General features: G+C 48.4%; 1 protein-coding gene across 1 annotated transcript; it reads right to left on the reverse strand.

Annotated features, from left to right (window-relative positions):
- Positions 1 to 4,771: 4,771 nt before the first annotated feature.
- LOC124651298 (uncharacterized protein At1g66480-like) lies at positions 4,772 to 8,262 on the reverse strand. The gene is made up of 2 exons (XM_047190399.1): positions 7,436 to 8,262; positions 4,772 to 5,056 (listed from the first exon to the last, which is right to left on the reverse strand). The coding sequence occupies exons 1-2, from the start codon at positions 8,114 to 8,116 to the stop codon at positions 5,012 to 5,014; spliced, it is 726 nt and encodes a 241-aa protein (XP_047046355.1). The 5' UTR covers positions 8,117 to 8,262; the 3' UTR covers positions 4,772 to 5,011.
- Positions 8,263 to 13,822: the final 5,560 nt, after the last annotated feature.

A 13,822-nucleotide genomic window follows, 5' to 3' on the forward strand; every position in this document is an offset into this window, starting at 1 on the left:
ATTGGCGCAGGAAACAAATTCTCTCGCCATTGAATCTCCAAGCTTGTGCATCTGATCAAAAGACTGAAGCTGGCTGTAGAGGTCTGTCAAAGTGGTTGACGGATTTGCACGAATTGCCGTCTTCAGATTGTTGTAGTCTTCACCAAGTACATGGAGCATGTACCAGATCCTCTCTATACAATGCTTGATGGGCTTTGCATCATATATAAACATGGAACCGACGTCCTGGAGGGTACGTCGTTAAACCCTAAAACTATTGTCGCTAATAGAGACAGGATATGGTAATTGATGGCTCTTAGCTAGTTGACAAGAATCACAAATGTATACGTTTATTTCAGGAGAAAAAGAAATTCTATACTTTCTAAGAACTTGCTGCACCACAAAGGAGGATGGATGTCCTAGGCGGCGATGCCATGTAGATGAAGATGGGTTTATTGTAATGAAGGCTTGCTTCGACGACCCACTAGACAGTGGTACTAGTGGGTATAGACCATCACGACATGGACCTTTAGAGAGAGTGCTCCCGGTGGCCAGATCCTTAATCAAAAAAAAAAGATGAAACTCAATGAATACATGGTTATCAAGTGTGAATCTATGGACATGCATAAGGTTTTTAGATGCACTGGGAACATGAAGAATGTCTTTAAGATGAAAAGAACTATGGGGAGTACGCAACATAGAATGACCAATATGACTTATTTGCATACCGTTGCCATCGGCCGTGTGCACATGATCACTTCATGTGTACTTATTCTGGGTAGACAGTTTGCTCAGCTCGCTTGTGATGTGATTTGTAGCACCAGTATCAGAGTACTAGTTGGTGTCCACACCATAGGATGCTAGATTTGCACCCTTGTTGTCTTGATCATCTCGGCGACCACCACCATTGCGCCTGTCACGCTGAAACCTCCACCAGCACACCTCGGCAGGATGGCCATGCTTCTTGCATATCTGACACTCCACATCAACAAATGGAGTGGAAATTCTGTCACGGCGGCGTCCATCATCATGAGGTGCATCTCGTGGGCCATCATCCCGACGCTTGGGCCGGTCATCATAACGAGGGCGCCTATCATCATAGCGAGGGCGCTGGTCATCACGTCGGTCACGACTGTCATCATGGCGATCACGGTTGTCACGATCACGGTAGTCATCAGGGCGGCGGTCATCACGGCGTTGATCATCCTGGCGAGCACCATAAGCTGGCAGGCGGTCAGAGTTGCGACGAACCAGATTGGCAGAGGAAACAAATTCTTCTGCCATTGAATCTCCAAGCTTGTGTATCTGATCAAAAGACTGAAGCTGGCTGTAGAGGTCTGTCAAAGTGGTTGACGGATTTGCACGAATTGCCGTCTTCAGATTGTTGTAGTCTTCACCAAGTACATGGAGCATGTACCAGATCAACTCGTCATCATCAAGCGGCTTGCCCACAGCAGCAAGCTCTGATGCAAGAACTTTCATCTTTGCAAAATATTTTTCAGCATATATGTTTCCCTTCTTGGTGTCATTGAGGGCAGAGCGGAGGTGTTGGGCCCTAGCCTTTGACTGAGACGTGGTGAGGGAATTTATGGTTTTCCACACCTCGGTCGAGGTCTCAAGCCCGAGGATATGGGAGAGCATGTCAGGTCATAGACAGCTGAGGAGATAGCGAAGAACTTGCTGATCACGAGCTATCCATACATCATAGGCAGGGTTTTCGACTTCACTCTTGACGCCATCGGTGTCAACTTCAAGGGTTTCTGTAGGAGCCTTGTCCTCTCCTTCAACTAGCTTGAGAACACGAGCACCGCGAAGCGCCGGAACGACAAGCGCCTTCCAGATCAAGGCGTTGTCGCGAGTGAGGAGTTGTGCCGGGGACGCGCCAAGGGCAGCAGCTAAGGAGGAGACGGACGAGGCTGATGAGGAACCCATCTAGGGTTTGTTGATTTCAGCAGCGGCGGAGGCAGAAGGCTGCGACGACGGTTGTTGTTGTTTGGAGAGGCGGCGGCAGCAGAGTATGCGGCGGCAGCGGTTGTCTATTTTGTTGGATGTTGCGGCGGCGGCAGCGGTTGTCTGTTTTTGTTGGGTGTTTGGTTTTGGGCTGTAGGTGCGGCGGCAGAAGAACTCTACGGTGGCGATCGTCTGTTTTGGGGCGGCGACGGCAGCCAGGTGGCGGCGGCGGCGGTGATAAGGCAGCGATGTCGAGGAAGAGCCGCACTGATACCATATTAGCGACAATAGTTTTAGGGTTTAACGACGTACCCTCCAGGACGTCGGTTCCATGTTTATATATGATGCAAAGCCCATCAAGCATTGTATAGAGAGGAGTCCTACACGTATTGGAGTACTACTCCATATACGGTATAGACGAACTAAAACAGATACTATTACAAATATGTTTAACACGGTCTTCATTCCGAAATTCCTCCATCCGGTAGGACTATTCGCACGATACATCATCTCCATCGGTGGAGATATAATCCCAGAGGCCAGGCCCTACCACCGGCAGTTTGGGTAGAAAAGCACTTGTGATGAGAGTTGGGGTTCTATCTCATTTTATCAACAAAGATGCTATGTGGGCTTAGCCTCTTGCTACGATCAAATACATGAAAGTATGAACTCAGATACTGATCAAATACATGAAAGTGTGAACCCAGATACTGATAAGGGAGATTCCAACAGATCCTCTTAAAGTGTTGCTCGATCTTTCACAACGAGAACCCGGGATAGTACATACTCCCAACAACACGATGACGCAACATGGAGATAAGGGACGAATCCAGCAAGCAACGGATCGATGAACGATGCGCCTCAAACGTGAGCTAGATAATCATTGATGAACACAAGAACCTTCGCAGCGGATATATTACGAACTGTTGGCTGGCAACCTCCCTCCCGTGGCGCTCCCCAGGGCGCCGCCGGGGGGGCAAGACCAACCACCGCACCCCCTCCCTCGAGCAGGCTCCCTCCCGCCGCTGCTGCCGGCATCTGCCGCGGTGGCGGCGGCCCCTGGTGCCCAAGGTGCTGGGGTGGAGGAGCGGCGGCGTTTCTTCGGTGCGGCTGGGGCGGCATCGGTGACTTTCAGCGTTGGCAGAGGTTGGGGGCGCTACTCGCTGGATGGCGGTGGCTTCGCTGCGGGTCTAGGTCCCCCACCTAGGCCCGTCGTCCTGTGGCTGCGCGAAGGGGCGTAGGGCGGTGGATCGGTCGGTGGAGGGTTGCGGAGAAGGCGCTACGGCAGCGGCAGTCCTCGGTGGTTGCTGCCGGCGGCGGCCTTGGTACAGCCGGTGGCGGTGCGACCAGGGCCTGATCGCGGCTGTGTAGCCTGCTGGTTGCCGCACCCCAGGGTCGTTCGTCTTGCCGGATCTTCGATGTGACAGGCGGCGAGGATGGCCGTTTGCATGGGGGCTCGGCCTGTGTAATGGTGGTAGTCCTAGGGTTTCTCACGCGCCAAGACGAAGACCTTCAGGAGGTTGATCTTTTTCATCGAGCCGGAGTGATGAGTTCCGGAAGGCTCCACCGGCGAATGGAATAGTGCATCTTATGTCTGGAGTTTGCTGGATCAGGTGGTATTCGGTCGCGCACACCCATGCTTTTATTCCGACCGTTTGATTCTGGAGGGAGCGACGCGAAGCTCTTTTTCTGTGTTGACATCAAGTGACTATGGATCCATGATGAAAGTTGGAAGAAGAGAATTTCATGAAGGCCGGATGGGAGGACTAGCTAAGGGAGGTTCAAGTCTCCGCGTTGTTGAGGGACTTGCTTGGTGTTCCGGGCTTCACAACAGCGGTATGAAAGTGGGGGCGACAACATAGGTGAAGTTCAGAGTCCTACCTTTCAGGGTGAAACCCAAGGTCTGGGCTTAACTGGTTGTGCCTTGCAATGATCTTGTTGAAGGCATTGTTTTGAGAGCGGGAACTATTTTCAGGGTGAAAATCTAAGATCTTTGATCGGCCGACGACGGTGTTAGAGCATTGTTACCTTCTTGAAGGTGTCGTTTTTGGAGAGTCTGTATTTCAGGTGTTATCTTGGTGGTGGATGTATTGCTGTTGTTAGGCTCCAGATACTGAGCGAAACTTTTGTTTCTCAGTTTTCTTTTCTTTTTTTGGCTGTGTGCATCGTAATGCCATTAGGGTGGTGCGTTGTTGCAGAGGTTGGGTATAATTGCTATCTTTTGATATTAATATATTTCCTTTATCGAAAAAATAATGTTGGCTTGATGTTTCCTTTTTTTGGCGCTCCTGCTCAGTCTGAAAATCAAACTTTGCATTGCTTTGCTGCGGCTACTTATGTTCATTTTCTTACGTACCGGTGCGAGAGTGGTGGTACTGCTGCGTTTGGTGTCTTCCTAGTTGCGCGAACTAAAATAGATAACAATGATCTATTTATGTCGGGTCGCTAAAGATGCTTCAGGATGCGGCTAGCCGGCTAGCAAAGCGACAACCCAGCCTCGGCTTGTCCGAATCTTTTTCAGCCACTGATGATACAAGGCCGACTCCTTCGAAATAGATTATGACACCTTAGAAGCGTTTGCAGCGGCAACGGCGGCGGCAGAAGACGGCGCCGGGTAAACGCCAGGAGCAGCCGGCCTCGTGCTTCCCATTCACATGGCTGCAGTGATAGTGGGAAAGACGCTCATGAAGGTCGCTGTTAAGCTTAGGAAATCACGGGTCCAAATGGACGCAGACATGTAGCCAGACAAGAGAAAACGACTGATGAAGGGTGACGCGCGCTAGTAAGAGACGACATGCAAGCACTGATTAAGCAGCGGAATATTTACACAAACTGATTAAGTACATTTTTTTCTTTCTTTCTAGTTTTGCTAGTAAGCACTACTACACAAACTACAGTACCCATGAGAGAGGTAGGAAGACAAGACTTGGTGGTGGGCATATCCTAGTTAAGAAATTGCTGGAGAGGCAGGAAGCCATGCGTGTGTCTCAGCAGCTTCTCATATTCCAAACCCAGCTAATTTCGACAAAAACATACACACATTAGAACGTCGCGCGATGAAACGCCGTTCCATTCAGTTTCGTCATCCGATGATCTCGTCCGGCACCGCCATGAACCTCGTCCGCTTCTGCAGGGAAAAGAGCAAGCTGGTATTAACACTTGCTACACAGTTTTACAGTATATACGAATTTATAGATGTTCATATTTGTCGTCGATCGAATCCTGTGACCGAATAGGCGAATACGGCAATTTTTATGCAAGGTTTGACAATTGATCGAGCGCTTTGCTTGAAAGGGAAGCATTGTGAAGCACTATATGAAGTCACTTTGCCTCTCGTACCAAAAAAGGGAAAAGCAACGGCTCATGATAATTGCCGAGAGTCAGGACTGATCTAACAAGAAGTTGGCCCAACGACTTGCGTACGCGCGCTAGTCTTAGGGCATCCTGTAGCCGATTCCTAAAAGGGGGGCTTCAGAGGAGTAAAAATTTCGTTTTAAGAGGCTAAATTTGATCTAGCCGATCTTTCAAAGGCTTGATATGCTTTAGAAGAGTAAAAAGTTTACTCCGCGCTGTCTCCGACTTTCAAATATACTTCGCCACGGCTCATCTAGAGAAAAGATGCGTCCTCCACCCCGTGCTGATAGGCTCCTCCTTCGTAGGCACCGCATCATCGCCTATTCTCCAGCGTTGTTACTTGCTACTTGCTTCCAGCGACCACCATTAGGCTCTACCGAGATCCCTCAATCTCTACCGTCCTCCTGCCCCACTATAACTCGCTCGCAGATTAGTTTCGTCGCCGGAATTGAGCCATAGCCCCTTAGAGTAAGTATAATAAGTCCTAGTCAGCTGGCTACAAGAATTAAAATAATATATTTATGTCTAGTTGGAGGAGAGAGAGTGTAAGTGGGTTCTTATGCAAGAGCTAGCTCTAACACATCCATTAAGAAAGTATAGTACATTCTTATGGACAACTATTGTATTTGTTGGCTATAAATTGACTACAGATGACATGGCATCTTGCTTATAGCCAACAACCAACTACACTATTGGAGTTGCTCTTAGCCGACATGTCGATTCCTCCGCAAAACTCCAACCCTCCAACCGACGGCATGCAAGCTTTGCCCTTCAAGACCATATAGTTGACTTCCGCCTCGTTGCTGCCGTCGCCGGAATCAGGCCATCTATCCGTAGCCTCCGCCACGTGGAAAAATCCAACCACCGAGCTCGATTTGTTCTAAAAGGAAGCCGGTGGAGGATGGAGATGATATAGAACACTTGGTACCGAGCTAGCGGCTGTTTGAGGGGCTAAATTATAAGGGATGGTTACCCTTAGTAAGTTATCCTTAAGGGTTCATTTAATTCACCGGATAGGAAAAACATATAAATGGGAAAAACGTATGATTAGGATGTCGTATCTAGTTGATTCCTATAGAAAGATGAATTCTTTTTGATTGTGTTAAAGGATTTGTGCTACAAGATTTCCATAGATTTATCTCGTATAGCACACGTTCCTATGAATCCAACGACTAGTGTAGAATTTTTTATAAAATCTAAATTCTACATAATTTCTATGCAAATTCTATGAATCAAAGAATTTCCTAAATTTGACCAAACCAACTGGAAATTCAAACTGAAGAAGCACCTACCTCGAGACGGAGACACGTAGATGACGGAATCAACTAAACTATTCATTCACGAACCGCGTGTCATTACCAGTTTAGCACCGATCAACAGTATGGTGCAGTAGTAATCTGTAGCAGTCGCGTGATTACGGCACTAAACAAACGAGCCTGAGAATCTTTGCTGCACATGCAGGAGGATCCCGGCACGTCCCCGCTCGCTTGACGTGGCGCGGCCTGAGCTATCGAGCTAACCACATCACCTACCGCCGCAGCGCCAGAGCACAGCGGAAACTGGAGCGAAATTGACTTGACCTGGCTTTCCAGTGGTACTAACTAATTGGGCTCGGATCGGATTGGATTAAGTTAAGCTGGCCGTGCCGGCCGGAGCAGGGCGCCCTCACATGGCCGCCGGGACACGTGCCGCGCGCCGTGAAGCTGCCGGGCACAGCTGCTGGGACGCGAGATGCGCTCCGATCCGGTGGATGGGCGAGGAGGGAGGAGCGAGGAAGAAGCTTCACCAGCTCGTTTGACGTGATCGGCCGGGCTTATCGGCGCACGCAACAGAGCGATTTGGAACGCCCACGGCATGAACTGGCAGACTCGGCACATTGCCACTTATGGTCTGGTTGGTGTTGCTTCGCCGGCAGATTGTTTCGGTTTTCTGCGTGCAGCCATTTCGGTTGGAGGGAGAGGGGCGGAATTGCGCGGCATGTGTAGGAGACTGGAGACGTACGTCCTTATCGGCCATGCCTGATTGAGCTCGGGAGTTGGTTCGCACGGTGCCAAATTATCGTCTGAGCAAGTTCGGGAAAAAAGAATGTAGAGTAACATGGCGGACGAGCTCTGTCAACGCACGCAAGGTCACGGGAAGGGAAGATGCTCACCTCTTTCTTCATGGACGTCTTGCCGGTGTACAGCGCGGAGACAGGCGCCGAGGCTTGGCGCGCCGGCCCCGACGGCGCGGGGCCGCCGCCCTGGTCCCTGGCGACGCACAGCTGCATGATCCGCTCGGCGGCCTCGGCGGGGTCCCGGCTCTCCTTCATCAGCCGCGCCACCTCCGCCTTCGGCAGCCGCATCCGCAGCCGCACCGCGCCGTCCGCGCCGGCCTCAACCGACGACGACCGCCGCCCCGACACCCCCTCCCCGCCAAGTCCCGCACCGCCACCCATCACCGCCCCACGGGCTGACGGCATCAGCGACGCCACGTCCGACACGGTGCGGCGCGACAGCATCAGGCTCTCCAGCCGCTCCCTCGCGCCAACGTGGAGCGCGCCGGACCACGTCTTCCGCGGCGCGCGCAGGTCACCGTCCTCGTCCCCGCGCCCCCCACCACCACGAGGGAGCTGGACCAGGAAGTAGAGCTTGCCCGGCTTCAGCGCCGCGTCGCGGTCCAGCGGCCTCGCGCGCACGCCCAGCCGCCGCACCTCGTCCGACTCCAGGAGCTGGTGCCCCGGGTGGCCGCGCAGCGCCGTGCCCGCCGTGGCCGGCGCCTTGTACCGGAACGTGGCGCCGTCCACCGTCATCACCTTCGCCACGCGCCGCCTGCCGGCCAGAGCGTTCCCCATGGATGGCACTACGTGCCGCCGCGCGGCCGGTCAGCCTGCCTGGCTAGCTTAGCTAAGCTTTGCTTCAGCCTTCAGGGGGATGCCCGCCCGCGCAAGCACAGGGTGTAGTATGACTAGCGAGGAGCTTTGGAGGTTGGGTTACCGTACGTGCGGTTGGAGGAGCGAGCGGGAGGAAGACGGAGCGCGGGGAGTTATAAAGCTTGTCTGCCCTGCTCGGGGCCTCCTAGTCAAATACCCATATACAGTGTACATCTCTACTCTGTCCATTACCGATGTTATTACACTACGACTGAAAAGGAAGATACTACAGTGTCCTCATGCCCTTTCATTTTTTTTCTTCGAAAAATCAGCCAATCATATCTTATTTTTTTGTAGGCGTTCCCATGATCTAGCTGAAAAATCTAACATCGCCGTTATAGCAAAATTCGTGTTCCTTTTTGTACACTTCTCTTTATCCTTAAAATGCTTTTATTTTCCTTTTTCGGGGGTAGACCACACAGCTTTTTCGTGCGATGTATTAGATCACACCACTTTTGCCTTTAAGTATGTGGCAATGCGAATGATAACAGACCACAAATCCAGTATGCATGATTCGTGTGTACGCTGAATAACGCAAAAGGGGGTCGTGTTAGGTGTTAGCACTGAGAGGATGCACACTGCGGTGCCAATGATGGTGAAAATCTGTTCTATTCATCTTTTATCTCGAGATTGTGCCATAATGTAACATATGATCCGGTGCAATCTTGTTGGAGCCGAATGATGTAGTAAAAAGCAAGCATTAGGATTGCTATATTGCTTTTTCTGACGCTAAGTTAAGTCAACTAGAAGAAAAATGATGCTCACTCTATTTTTATATGTATAAACCCATAATACATTTAGAGACAAAACTTTGACATATAAAACATACTTTATATAATACCAAAAACATATTTTTGGAAAAACCTTTCAAATATGACATCGAGAGGATTCACAGCTCAAGCGCTCCACTGACCACTGCGGTGCTAATGATGCTGAAAATCCGCTCTATTCACATTTTGTCTCGAGATTGTGTCGTAGAATTTGATCTGGTGCAATCTTGTTGGAGCCGTCATGGTAGCACAATGATGTCCAAGCCCAGCATCGGCTAATCAAATAAAGCTCACGGAGTTCAGGGTTTAGTGAGTTAAGTAAAAAAATGTCAACAAATACAATGTGAATTTTACATTGTAGTTGTTGACATTTTTTCTAAATATTTGATAAAATTTACAAAGGTTAATTTTGACTAAACACATAATGCAAAGTGATTATGAACGGAGGGTGTACTAGGAAATATTGCATTGAAAAATATTTAAAATGCTATTTATGATATAAGCTTTTGTTTAGTGAAAAATAAGACAATATAAGACTCTACTTTAGTCATCCTCGTTTTCCGTGATTTAACTTTGAACAATAGTTTGACTAAGAATACATGACACATTTAAAATAAAATATGTATTATTTGCATTTTTTGAATATGAATTAGATACTCCCTCCCTCTCAAAATAACTTGCTCAACTTTATCTAGGAACGGAGAGAGTACATGATTTTTACATCATTACATAACATAATTTTTTGGTCAAATGATGGTCAAACCTAAACCGTTAAATAGTTAAACATATGTATTCTAAGTAAATAAGGACATAGGTTTAAGACATTTTATTTTTTACATAATAGGTTTAAGAAAACTATATCCTGGATAGCATCAATCCCGTAATCCAAGATGACTACCCACCGAAGCAGATCGCCTCCAGCCCTAGCAACGGTGCCGCTCGAGCGGCCAACGCAACCACCGCCGGCCGCCTCGCCACCCCAAAACCTGGCTCCACTTCCTCGTCCCCTTTGGGAGGCATGGCACCTCGACCAAAGCGGCCATGACCGACTCCAGCATCTCCAGAGATGGCCGTCTCGACGTAACCCTTCCCAACCCGCTACACGCCCACGGATACCCAGATCAGACCCGTACCGGTGTGCCTCCCTGCAGAAGATCCCGTCGCCGACGCGTCTCACCGCCAACCTCCGTAGTTGCGCCCCTCGGAAGCCACCATGCTCACCAAGAAGCTTCCTCGTGCCGTCGGTCCAAGTCAAAGCCCACCGCCTCCAGCCGCGACTGCCCCGTAGGCTACCGTAGCGCGGGGGACGAGGAGATCCCACCGTCGTTGGCTCTACGCGGGCTTTGCCCGGCGGCGGCAGGTGAGAGGGAGGTGACCCAGGGGTGTTGGGGATGGGCTAGGGTTCGCCCCCGCCGTCGCCCAAAAGGGGGCGAGAGCATGAGCCACGAAGCGTCTTTTAGGGGCATTTTTCTAATATGAATTTAGGTATTCCCTCCATTCCAAAATTACTTGCTGAACTTTATCCAGGGACGGAGGGAGTACATGATTTTTATACTAGTACATAACATAATTTTTCGGTCAAATCTACGGTCAAACCGAAATACTATTAAATGGCTAAACATATGTATGCTACGTAAATAAGGACATAGGTTTAAGATTTTCTAATTTTTTTACAGAATACTCGGTGGATAGCTGCAATCCGGTCATCCGGGATGACCGTTAATCCGCGGTGTTGTATGTTGGCTTCGTCTTGTGGTTGAACTAGCCGTACCTCCTATATTAACCTGTTCTACAAAAATGACGGGTCAAACCTTATACAACATAACTTCCCGAAACTACAGGGTATTTCCGACGTGCAGGCAGCCGGCTTAACCACAATTGGTCGCGTACAAGCGTTTCACTTCGTGTGATCGGTCACCATTCTGAGGTCAAATTAACCACTTGTTTCTCCAGGTTTACCGGCAAAATCCAGAAGATGAAGCCATTGACTGCAGATAATATGTTACTGTTTTCTCTGTTTTAGTTTGGTGCACACATGTTTAGGAAAAACCAACCAAATCTATCTTACATGATAGGTGCTGACGGCATTACCTCATTGTGCATGTCCCATAGCCTAACTAAGTGACTCAACCTAAACTGGCAATCTTCGCAGACGTCCATCTCCATCTCCACAACCCCTCGCAGGAGATGTGTGATTAGCTTTTTATTTTGACAGAGAGATGTGTGATTAGCTGCTGCTACAGTGCTACGTACGTACGGGAAGCATCTGCATGGACAAAAAAGCGAGCCCGGTCGCATATGGTCTGTGTCGATGACCAGACCGTGTCAAGGTGTGTGTATGAGCCCTGGAGTCAGAGATTCTACCCTCCCTCGGTGACTCTCTCTCTACCATGGCGCGTATCCTTTTTCCCCCATATGTTAGGCTCAATCGACTGGTATAACTTTACCTAACTCGTTTGATTGATGAGACCAAATCCAGTCAGTATAAATCACAATCATCAGCAGTAATCCTGGTGATGAAGAATCCGTTTCAGTACTTCGGTATGGGTGACATCCAAATCCGTCATCGGTCAGTACGTAGGTAGCCTGTACAAAAATATGTGCTCGGCGTGGTCGTCGTACGTGTACGTGCATAATGGGAGCTCAGAATAATCGTGCTGCAGACCGTGTTTTTGTTATATTATAGACGGGTTTGATAGCCTGAGCCCGAATCGTGGCTCACTGGCGCAGTAGTGCAAGCATAACTGCGCGTCCAGAACAATCTACGGGGCTGCATCGGCTGGGCTGAAAAGGTCTTTCTGTTTGTTTGCCTGCAGCCAACCCGAAATCTCCATGCAGATGAGATTAGGGTTGATTGGTACCATTCAGGCATGGCTAAGGTTACCTCTTCTCCATAACGGGTAGCGTTACCATGCTCTCACCTCCCATCGAACATAAATTACATTTCATGATAGTTGCAAACTTAGGAAGCTAGCAGTTCATGAAATCAGCCCTAGCTAGTATGAATGGTAGTTCATAACACGATACTCCCTAGCTACTACGAATGACAGTTTATCATAACGGGATCGTTTAACATACATGGATCGAATAGGGTTCGAGAAACAGGGGATCATAGGGGGTTCTTCTTCTTCACTTCTTCTCAGATGATGGTGTTGCCTTTGGCTTCCCACATTGCGTCTGCCCACTCTTGCCTCTTCTCCTTACATGCATCATTGTCACCTCTGAGCTCCCCAATTGCGTACACCACCTGCTGAAAGTACCGAGCGATAGTGTCCGTGGATCGCCTGAACGTGATATGGATGACTCTGAACCTCTGGTTATGACCCACGATATGAAGAAACATTACGAATTATTCTTCAATAGAGGTGTGGATGCTATCAGTCAGCAGTCCTCTAGTCCTGAACGTTTTCACAAGAGCATAGAAAGGGGCTCTTCTCATCGGTAGTATCTGGATAGCCTCCACGTCGTTGTTGTTGTAGATGTGGTTTACGTTGGCAATCCTCTCCTGATCTCGTTGTACCATAGGACCGTAACTCACACGAGGAAAAATAGCATGCCTAACTGCGCTCTTGTGCACCGTCATGATGCAAGCTTGTATGCAAATGATGAGTGTTGCGGCGTGATGCACAAGGTGGAGCTGGTCGGTCTACTCAAACAAGATCTATGCATCACGAACGGTCTTAGCGAACCCAACTAGTCATACCAATATGAATCTAGTAGAGCAGAGGAGTTTCCCCTTACCTCCGTCATTGCGGACGATGGACACGGCCGAAAGCCACCGCAGATGTGCGTGGGCTCCGCCGCGGATGGAAAAGAGGACCCTGGTCCGGCGCCGGAGACCGAAGTTAGATGCGCACTGCAATATCTTTGCGAAAATTGGGGGAAGGAAAAATTTGGAAGGGGGTAATGGAGAGGGTAACCGAAGAGGAAGGTTACCCCTACCTTTGCCGCGCAACGCCGCTAGGATTTCGGCTTCTCCTGCCATGCCGAGATAGAGCTCCCGCGCGAACGACGTTATCGATTTTCGTCTCGCCATGACCTAGCCCTGGAGAAACTGTCAAACTGGCGGTTTCTCCAGGGCCTATCCCATAGGTGCTTTAAGTATGCAAGAACGCGACTGAGCCCACGGAATCAAACGACCCGAAAAATGCTGGGACGATGCGAGCCAAGGGGCGCACAGGCTACCAAACGCGCCCTATAGCTTTGTAACAAACATGAATTTCGAAAAGTTAATGATGGAAAAGTTTGTGCCCAGAATGATCAACCTTTTTAGCTTTGTAAAATACAAAAAACTAATGATAGAAAAGTTCAAGATTAAAATCATTTCGGATGTAGGTAGGTTAGGTGATCTAGTTATTATGAAAAATAACAAACATGAATTTTGACTTATTTTACCAAATTTTTTGTATTTTTCAGTAAAATGGCTATAACTTTTGCATACGAACTCGAAAAAATATTTAATATATAAAAATGTATCTACACGAAAAGTTACATCCAAATTCAACCACCTACGTTCGTTTTGCCAATTTTTAGATTCTCAAACTGCCAAAGGGAAATATGAAAAAAAAATTAGATTTGAGGTTTCGCCCAAAATTAATAATTAAAAATAAAAAAATTATTGTTATTTATTTATTTAAGATTATTATTAATTCATTCTTTATTTACTCAAATAATTTTTTAAATTTAAAAAATAAAGAAGTGTGATATCGTGACCAAAAAGTTAATAGGATTGATATGATACTAATATCAATAATATGTGTTGATGTACTTGGAAGCTTGTTCGAAAGAACTCAAAAGTTAAGCGTGCTTGGGATGGAATAGTTTGAGGATGGTTGATCGATCAGGAAGTTTAACCATG

This window comes from Lolium rigidum, chromosome 5, assembly GCF_022539505.1.
Source record: "Lolium rigidum isolate FL_2022 chromosome 5, APGP_CSIRO_Lrig_0.1, whole genome shotgun sequence".
NCBI lineage: Eukaryota > Viridiplantae > Streptophyta > Magnoliopsida > Poales > Poaceae > Lolium > Lolium rigidum.